The sequence below is a fragment of the Diplotaxodon limnothrissa genome, linkage group LG14 (genome assembly GCF_057381915.1).
Source record: "Diplotaxodon limnothrissa isolate DT_005_m linkage group LG14, D_limnothrissa_male_GT1.1, whole genome shotgun sequence".
Classification (NCBI taxonomy): domain Eukaryota; kingdom Metazoa; phylum Chordata; class Actinopteri; order Cichliformes; family Cichlidae; genus Diplotaxodon; species Diplotaxodon limnothrissa.
Window position 1 is genome coordinate 26,846,751 of NC_140609.1, and position 10,655 is coordinate 26,857,405.

Sequence of the window (10,655 nt, forward strand, 5' to 3'; positions counted from 1 at the left end):
ATACCACTGAAAACTCTTACCAGCATTTCTTTGTACTTTCCATCTGATTTCTTACTCTGCAGATCTCTCTTCAAGTAGTCATCCAGGGACCTGTCTCGGACTACTTCTTGATGTAAGAACTCCAGATCCTTATCTTTAATAACTGGTTTCGCCGCCTCCTCTTCCTGATCTTCTTCATCCCATTGATCTGGCGGCTCATCTTTAACCGCTGTTGTAGAGTGACTAGAAGAAAAAAAAAAACATTCAGCGGTATAAACATCCAATATTACCTGGAAAACCTTACATTACTATTTGTTCTGCAGAATTTCTAAATGATTTAAAAAAATAAAAAAATAAAAAATCACACATTTTTACACAAAGTTACCTTTGTGATTTGCCAGTTGCTTTCTTCTGGCCTGGACTACCTTCTTCTTCCTCCCATTTGACCTCAGTCTTAGTTTTTTCCTCTTCAGGCAAATCCCCATCAAAGTAACTAATGATGATAAACACACTAAATTAGTCATGATGTCAGCAGTCAAAGGGGAAGAAATAACTGAAATTTTACTATTCTGTCTAGCTTTCCTACTAATTCATTATAAGTTAGTAACGACAATTGATAAAGCTATACAAGCCTCTCTCACCAGTGGGCACTATCCCTGGCAGCTGTTTGCCAGCTGTCAGAGGTCGAGGCTCTTTCATCCCTGCGGCCCCTTTCTGGGCCGAGCTGGTCATTCTGGACAGAGTTAAGCAGTTTGGTAATGTGTTGCTCTCTTGCCTCATCCATCTGGACCACTGCCCGCTGCACAAGCAAATGGGAAAAGGAAAGTTAGCTATGACCTTGCAACAGTGTTTTTCCAAATTTCCCTTTATACCACTGAAAAAGAAAATACTACTCATTAACACTTTGAAGACAGGGACCTGTCTCGGACTAATTCCTGATGTAAGAAGATAAATATGTAACAGAAATACTTACTGTTGTAGATGTAGTTTTGAATTGTGCTGTGTAAGTAATCCTTTTTTTTTTTTTAAACACAATGACAGATTGGATATTTATTCAGTATATAATGATGGTGGTGGTGGTGTGTTTGTATTATTAGTATTATTATTAATAATATTTTATATATAATTATTACCATTCTTATATATTGTACAAGCAACTGTCTGTTAACCAGCAGGGGAAAATGTGACTTACTGCCCATGTTCAGATCAGTGTGAATACTTTCTGTGCACACAGTGAGCAATTTTCCAATCAGCTTCCCACACTTTGATGTGCTCAAAGATCTGCTCCTAACAGGCAGGGGCAGATCTAGAAGGGTGGCATGGGGTGGCAAGTGCCACCCTAAAATGATCCCTTGCCACCCCAGTTTTGCATATGACAGTGTTGTTAATTACAATACGATAGCATTAACAGTTTGAGCGTAGTTACAGTCAACAGTGAATATAAATGCTAAAACTGTATATATTGCATAGTGTCCCCCCGCTCCACCATTAACAAATGGTTCAGCCCACAACAGGACCGGCTTTTTCCTTGTTTTCAGTAGCAAGCGATGCTTATGATTGTGCCAGAGCACATTCTGAACAACACCATGGGAATTTCGGATTTTACACAGGTGGGTGGATGTTACACTCTGGAAATGGAATGAAGGTGAGTGTTATGAACCCCCTGTGGTCCACCGACACGCTGCACCTCTAAATCACATGACTATTTTAAGCTGACATAGCAACAAGTTGCAGCCACGCTGGGTCTCTATTTCAGCCCACATTGAAAGTTTGGACTTCAAAGTTTTTAAATTTTAATTACAGGCCAGTAAATCCAGAGTTACAATAATATATATAAGCCACGCTTTTTTCTAAATACTGTCGTCACGTTTGTGTGTGTGTGTGTGTGTGTGCGTGTGTGTTTTAAGCGTTTTGTAAGGACAGCGCGAAAACAGTAAAGAAAGGAAAAAAGCCACCTCTTTCCTATCGCTGGAAATATGTACCATGTCGACCAATTTAAAAAAAAAAAAAAAAAAGTCAACACGTGGGATTTGGTTGTTTAGGAAGAGGGAAAAGTTTTAGGAGTGACGGTAACGGCAGCGAGACAGAGCGAGCAAGGGAGAGAGAGAGACAGCGAGTTAGAGAGAGTTTTTAGATGTGGCCATTTGTGACGTTTAGTGTGGAGTGTATACTTAGTGTGTTGGGTTGTCTTGTGTAGTTCTGCATTCTGTTGTGTAGTCGTTTTGTTTTGTGTGTCAGTGAGGGCACTAATGAATTTCACAAAGGCACATTGCAGTGTAAACACTGTCACTAAGTAGAAAACCAGCGGAGTGATACACCTGGGCCCTATTTCAGGAAGCCGGTTTAGTGCAAACTCTGAGTAAGTATACCCTGAGTTAACGAAAACTCTGGGTTTTCGGTTTCACAAAGCGAGTTTAGATTAATTCTGAGTGAGTTACTATGACGACACACTCCGTGAAGCTAACCTGCCCCCTAGCAGGTTTACTTCAACTAACCCTGACGTTCTCCGCCTCTTTGTCGGAAACCTGACTGTAGGAAGTGTCAGACATGGCGTGTCCCTTCCTTGAAGAGCCAGTAGATGTTGAAGCCCAAATTCTCCGCAGAGCTCTCCGCCGGGAGAGAGTGATTAGAGCGCGTTTGGACATTTTATCATTTCCTGATGATTTCCTGTGTGAACGTTACCGTTTTTCAGCACAATCTACAATTTATTTGAATAACATCCTCAGGCCATATATTGCTCATGTGACACATCGTGGACATCCTCTCAGTTCTGTACATATTATTTGTATTGCACTTCGGTTTTTTGCAAACGGGAGCTTTCTGTATAATATTGGTGACGCTGAGCACGTTCCCAAGGCTACCGTCTGTCGGGCAGTCAGGAATGTTACAGTTGCACTGAAACGTCTCCTGTACTCGTTTGTGGTGTTCCCCGGTCATAGACCCACAAGATTTATCAAAGAGGGATGCCACAAAATTGCAGGTAGCAGGATGAACGAAACTTAATTCATGATGTGGTGATACTTAAACTACTACTTAAATTTTACATTTATTTTCACGGTTCCCAGGCGTGATTGGCTGTATAGATGGCACTCACATTCCAATCATTGCTCCTTCAGTAAATGAAGGAGACTATGTGAACAGGAAGTCTTTCCACAGCATTAATGTGCAGGTACATAGTTCCCTGTAGCATTTCAAACTAACAAATTATTTCATTATTAGTAATGGATGCTAATTTGTGTTCTCTGCACTGTGAAGATCATATGTGATGCTGCCAACATTATCACAAATGTGGAAGCCAAGTGGCCAGGCTCTGTGAGTGGTGGTGGTGGAGGACCCCCACCTGTTTTTCGGGCCTCCGCTTTTTTTCTAGTGGCCATAACGGGTCACATTTGAGCATACCGAGTAAGCAAATATGTACTTGTAATGCTCAGATAATTTCAATAAGTGCTTACAGAGGGGAAATTAATGTAGCCTCTAACTGCAATTGATTTACATCGGACAAACAGACACTATGGCTCATAATACAATTACACCTTACCTGTTTGGACTATATTTTTATATTTCATTTTTACTTGCTGCCAGGAACGTTTGGGGCCTGTTGGGTTGCACCTGCACTCACATCACATCACAAAATAAAATGTATGAAATAAAAAATAAAATATAATAAAATAACGTGTTAAATGGGTGGGAAATCCCTAGATCAATGTTTAAATTAACACTCACGCATTGACTCTGTCGGCTATGTTTTGCCATGCATGCTCCCTTTCTTTTGCAGCTGAGCCTGTGTTACTTTTTTTCTGCAAAATTTGCATGTTATCGGCATATACTGCCATCAGAATTTCGGCCTCAAGCGCTGTAAAATACATTGACCGCGCCTTCTTTCCCTCCGTCTCCATGGTGACTCGCTTAATCTGTGCTCCACTAATCAGGGCTTTATGTATCCTCGTGCGCGCGCTTAATTTGGGGTTAAAGCAACTCCGCGTTGATTGAACTAATTGTTATCAGCCTTTCTGAAACCGAATATTCCGAGTTGGACAGTTCGGGGTTACTCAACCCTGAGTATCGTTTTTCACTCTGAGTTTTCTAAACCGGCTTCCTGAAATAGGGCCCTGCTGTCAGGCCTGCAGATTTATCCGTGCTGCTCTCCTGTCTTTTGGTGGACAAACTTTTTTTTTTACTGGCACACATCATTTGTGGGGCATCTTATTGCGAAACCTGATTGTTCTCTCATTTTAGTTTTAGTAATATTTTTAAATGGTTGCATAAAATGAAAAAAAAAAAAACAGCAGGTGTATTGGCTGCATTTTTAGATAAATAGTTGTATACATTTACAAAATGTACAATTTATATTTGCATTTCAGGTTATAAAAATTTACTCAACATGTCTGTGGTTTTTTTTACAGTAAAAAAAAAATGCTACTAGGATTTTAAGTTATTTGTGTGATTTCAGATCAGTAATACTAATGCAGTATGTCAGTGAAAGAACAACTAAATTCAGTTGAGCTGAAAAGAATGACACCAAACAAGGCAAGGGGGAAAAAATAAAATGAAACAATTTGAGGGTGAAATACAAACATAAACTCAAAAGGAGTCAAAAACGGCTGTTGTATTACAGACCTCTGTGGGTTGATCCAACAAATCATGAAAAATTAGGTTTACATTTTTGTTCATGACAGTGCAGATTTCTGACATATTGTGTAATTTAAGCATCTAACAATGTGATTGTTTTCTAACAAAAAACAGTGTGAAACTTAAGTTAGACTTGTGTTTGTAAATGAACCGCCCCATGTTGTGTAGCTTTCTGGATTTTATACTTATTGGGCTACATATTTATTTATTTATTATACAGGCTATACAGTACATACAATCAAAACTCACATGTTTTATGTAACTAAAGTGTTTAATTATGTGGACTACAGAGAATAATTAAGTTATAGAAAATATTTATATGAAAAATGTGTATACTTACTGCATTTAAGTCATTTTAACCATATGTAACCACCTGCATATGTGTTTGGGGGGGGGGGGGGGGGGAAGGCTTTGATTTTGCCACCCCATTTGATTTCTTTGCCACCCTCATGCCACCCTAAGAAAATTTCTCTAGATCCGCCCCTGCTAACAGGGTGACTGCAGTTATACAGACAGACCTTCCATGTTTACAATGAGCATGACTTCAAGCACAGTCCATACCGATCTCCGGTCAGCTTGCTTCCTCCTAACGGCTCCATATCTTGCGTACCACAGTCCAATCTCACGGCCCTTCAGGTGTGGAGGAGGACGGTCTCTTTGCCCACCTCCTCCCCGATCCGGGTCAAATTCGGACATGTTTCCTCTCGAGCCTCCTCCACCTCCCCTTTCCCATCTTTCTCTGCTGTCATCTCTGTGCCCGCGACCTCCTCTTCTACCTCTTCTTCCTCCTCCACCGCCGCCATATCCATAGCTCATGTTGCGGTTAGAGGCAGGCAACGGTAACGTCCGTTAACCTGCGTTCAATTAACGGCTTACAGCTACTCGCTAACCAGCAATATTCAGTGGATTTACGAACTAAATATTTCACTTCAAAAATATGCGGTGACACTCACGTAGCCACTGACAGTTGGGTTCTCGATAACTACACCCCAAACCTAAATTGCGCCCCTCTAACTCACTTATTAAACAACAACATCCCCTTGAAAAAGTGTCGCATCCGAAATACTTGCTGTTTTCCATCTGGCATGTCGCATAATAATGCCGTCAACATTTTCAGCAACTAGATATTGACGTGGCGCTCTAGGATTGGTTGCTCTCCATATTACCGTTTTAAACGCTGCTTTCTAAATCTAGCTGACTTCTTCAAACGAAGTTATCATAGTAATTAGCATACAAATGTGTATTTCAGTTCAAATTTCCAGTTTATTTTTTATGCAATTTGTTATGATTTACTGTGTAGATCAGGACACTGACACTTTACCACTAACCTTTAAACATAACTATTTGCCTCTGAATTATTGTATTACTAAAGCATTCAGTCCTGTTACTTGTATAATTTCTAGCAGTGCTTAACAAGTTTATTAGACCATCACCGAATGTAAGAGTTATATCAGAGCTGCCCAAAATTAATAGTATTGGTAATTATACTTGTGCTTTTATAATAGTTAATCAAATTGTCACTCAAAATAGACTCAATACTTGAAATGTGCAATTCACTTGTATTTTTATTTTTTATTCCTATTTATTCTATTTATCCCCTTTGTATATTTTATTTATATTTGTCTCTGTATTTATATATGTGTGTGTGTGTGTGTGTGTGTATATATATATATATATAACAGTTCTGTAACTGTAACTTCGGTCGTTGCTGTGCTTTTTTTGGAAGTCGAATTTCCCAGAGGAACCCACCCGAGGGATTAATAAAGTTCTATCTTATCTTATCTTATCTTATCTTAAATATATATGTATTGCTAATATTATTTTTTGATTAAGATGCCAAGTTACAGCTATTTGCTTGCATTCCTGAAGAGGTGAAAAAAAAAACTTTTGTAGTTAAGTGTTATGCTTGATTAATTCCTGAAGCTCAAATTTGGGCATAAAAACATGAGTTCAGTTTGCTATGTACCTAATAAATAATAATATAATTTTTAGTTGTAAACATTTTTTTGACATTTTTTCTTGTTTTTATGATAGGTTATTGTGCCATTTTAATGCATTTATTAAACCCTATGCATTTTTACATACAATACGTTGTTCTCACCCAACATCAGCGTCTGACCTCATAAATGCGCTTCTGAAAGAATAGTCAAAAACTCCCAAACACACTTTGTTGAAAGCCTTTTGAAAAGAGTTAAAGCTGTTATAGCTGCAAAGGGTGTGCTATTAAACCCCAGAGATTATGAACGGGATGTCTCTCAGGGAATCCATAAAATATTTATGTAAATTATTCACTGAATAACATTTAAACAGCATAAAAGTATAATTTTATTCTTTTCCAGATTTTAAAATGACATAATACATTTTAAAAACACACTAAAAGTGTGTTTTCAGCATAACCTCTGGGGTCATGTGACAAATTAAAATACATAAAAAAAAAACTGCTTCTTTTTTTGAAGATGTACACTTGAAGTAGGGCAAGTGCAGAATGCCAAGTATTTTACTTCCAAAATTTCTCTGAAATGAAGTTAGACTGAATTCATCACTACTAATACAAGTTCACATATATTACTGTAGACTCTCAGATTCCCACCTCCATGATTTAGAATTCAGGAAGAGTTTCTAATTAATTTTTACTTTCACTTCTGTGGTATTTAATATCCATTATCTACACTCAACAAAAATATAAACGCAACACCTTTGTTACTGCTCCCATTCCCCATGGGATGGACGTAGTGACCTAAAATTCATTCCAGATACACAATATAACCATCCCTCCCAAACAGTGGTCACAAATCAATCCAAATGTGTGGTAGTGGGCACATCTGCCATATTGAGATAATCCATCCCACCTCACAGGTGTGCCACATCAGGATGCTGATCTGACATCATGAGTAGTGCACAGGTGTACCTCAAACTGCCCACAACAAAAGGCCACCCTGGAATGTGCAGTTTTTTGCGCTATTGGGGGTCTGGGGACCCAGAACCGGTCAGTATCTGGTGTGACCACCACTTGCCTCATGCAGTGCAACACATCGTCGCATGGAGTCTATCAGATTGTCAATTGTGGCCTGTGGAATGTTGGTCCACTCCACTTCAATGGCTGTGCGAGGTTGTTGGATATTCGTGGGAACTGGTACACGCTGTCGTATACGCCGGTCAAGCACATCCCGAACATGCTCAATGGGTGACATGTCCGGTGAGTATGCTGGCCATGCAAGAACTGGGACATTCTCAGCTGCCATCTGCCCTGAACAATGTGAACCATGATTCATCCGTGAAGCGCACACCTCTCCAACGTGCCAGACGCCATCGAATGTGAGCATTTGCCCACACAAGTCTGTTACGGCGACGAGCTGGAGTCAGGTCAAGACCCCGATGAGGACGACGGGCATGCAGTTGAGCGTCCCTGAGACGGTTTCTGACAGTTTGTGCAGAAATTGTTTGGTTGTGCAAACCAATTGTTCCAGCAGCTGTCTGGGTGGCTGGTCTCAGACGATCTTGGAGGTGAACCTGCTGGATGTGGAGGTCCTGGGCTGGTGTGGTTACACGAGGTCTGCGGTTGTGAGGCCGGTTGGATGTGCTGCCATATTCTCTGAAACGCCTGTGGAGACAGCTTATGGTTGAGAAATGAACATTCAATGCACGGGCGACAGATCTGGTTGACATTCCTGCTGTCAGCATGCCAATTGCACGCTCCCTCATTGCTTGTGGCATCTGTGGCATTTTGCTGTGAGACAAAACTGCACATTCCAGGGTGGCCTTTTGTTGTGGGCAGTCTGAGGTACACCTGTGCACTACTCATGATGTCAGATCAGCATCCTGATGTGGCACACCTGTGAGGTGGGATGGATTATCTCAATATGGCAGATGTGCCCACTACCACACATTTGGACTGATTTGTGACCACTGTTTGGGAGGGATGGTTATATTGTGTATCTGGAGGTAAATCTGAAGAATCCTTTATAATATATCCATCTGTATAAGATAGAAGATTGTGCAGGATGTTCATGGGAGGTGACAGGGTAGATCCCACCCTTAATCTTTTTGTTCCTGTCAGGAAATATCATGCTTTGCCACTTTTAAATTAATTTTTTCTTTTCACGCCCACTGTGATCATCAGAACCATCAAAGACACGATTTCCTTTTATAATCAGTGAAATGAATACTTACACAGTACTTCCACAATCAGCTATTTTGTTATTAAGGAGATGCATTTGAAAGAAGACAGTTTCCCAGATCAGAGAATAGTGATTTGTGACGATGAAACGATTTATTAGCAGTTTGGTGTGAAAGACTAATTTGTGTAAAATCTTATTTTCAGTTTGTATTTGAGAATCTCATTTTCATCAAGTACTAACTGGACCTGCTTGTACAAAGGCTCCCTGTTCAGCTTTGACAGAAATATATTCAGTTGTGTCTTTGGACATTAAAAAAGAAAACAATTCCACAGTGATCGGGTAAACTTTAAGTTGGGAGTGACTCGTGTTTTTGCTTCAGCTGCCAATTCTTTTATCTTTGTCATTATTTTGAACTCTGTGAGTACTATCAGTATCTCAGCTGGGTACTCTAAAGAGAACAGATGGGGGATTCAAAATGAAGGGATGTCAGAGAGAAAATGATACAGGAAAAAATACTGCTAAACTTGGGGAAGGTATTAAAAAACATACTGGGAGTAAAGCCTTTTGAGTAGTAGAGGGATTGTGGAAAGCAAATGACATGAAAGAAGAAAGCACTGTTTCATATGCTCCAAGCCTCCATTCCCTGAACCTTTCAGCACTGTAGCAGGTGTACAGCTCATATATACACCATGTTTGTTACCCTAGGGGCTAGCTGTAATCCATACAAGCAATCCCTGACCAGATGAATTTCAAAAACCTCCAATAAAAAGCCTCAGGTTTTAATATAGTGGTTTTATCTCCTTCTGGATTTTTACATTTTCAGAAATCGTGCTGTGCTCTTTAGAGGTGCACATATTGTACTAGAGGTCTCACACAGTGCCACTGATGCTGCATTTTGATGCAGGCTTACCTGCACCTTATTGTTTCAGCATAAACAGTGAGGTTGTGAGTGGGAGGTGAAAGTCCTTGAATCAGAGAGAACTGATGAAAACATCAGGAATAGCTTCTGGTCAAGGTTTCTGATATTGCAGTTTTGTTTAGTTTTTTTACGTTATGCTTTTGCAGCCTCATGCAGCCTCTTTTAAATTTTCTCCTACTTTCTTGTCATTTGGTTTCAAAATAACTGTTAGCTGTACACGGATAATATATAATTAAGCAATTTCAGAATTTTCCCTATGAAATAGCTTATAAAAGAAATATGTTTTTGATGCTGTTTTTCTGTCATCTTGAACACTGAGCAGAATAAAGACATCATACAGCTGTTGTGGATTAGTCACATTCCAAACCCTAGGGCCACAGCAACCAATGATGTTACATATTATATAGGTCACTCTCCAAAGTAGCTAACTATTGCACTTTACTTGCCTTTTAATTTGTGGTAAATAATTCCATTTGAATCCAAACGGTGTGTTACCAAATAGCTCCAGATGGTTGACATGAATGAATAAACATGCAAATACTGGTGCAGCTGATGTGCAACTCAGAATTCTTAATAACAAGACAAATAACAATTACTTGCTGAATTTATGAAAATTCTGGACCAGAAGCTGAGCTGTAGTTTAACAATGAGAACAAGCACATAATGGAATCACATCCACGCTGTTAAGCTGGAAAGATGGCGCACTGCTCAGCTAAAAACCTTTGGCACCATTAACAGTTGACATGGTTGATATTAAATACAGTGTTGCATTCATCACAATTCACATGCCTGCACAGTATTTACTCTCATTTTGCCTAGGAGCGCTTGAACTAGGAATGCATCGCACTACTGTTGGAGGCAATTTTCTTGTATGAATCTTTAATGAAAACGGTCTTCAGGAGGATGGGAGACATTGAGGCTGATGGCTGGGACTCCCTAAAGAACAATTCAAAAGCTTGCAAATGAAGTCCTTGCTGTGCCAAGGCTGTGTTGAAGTTCAAAAAACCAAA

At 39.7% G+C, this 10,655-nt stretch overlaps 1 protein-coding gene across 1 annotated transcript in view; it reads right to left on the reverse strand.

Moving 5' to 3' along the window:
- The window catches only part of dhx36 (DEAH (Asp-Glu-Ala-His) box polypeptide 36), a 31,208-nt gene extending 25,534 nt beyond the window's left edge, over positions 1-5,674 (reverse strand). Inside the window, exons 1-4 of the mRNA XM_085370314.1 lie at positions 5,170-5,674; positions 621-778; positions 365-472; positions 21-222 (exon numbers count right to left, since the gene is read on the reverse strand). Of these exons, the coding sequence (XP_085226440.1) occupies positions 21-222; positions 365-472; positions 621-778; positions 5,170-5,424 (723 nt within the window). The 5' untranslated portion in view covers positions 5,425-5,674. The remainder of the gene's footprint in view (positions 1-20; positions 223-364; positions 473-620; positions 779-5,169) is intronic.
- Between the last annotated feature and the right edge of the window lie 4,981 nt (positions 5,675-10,655).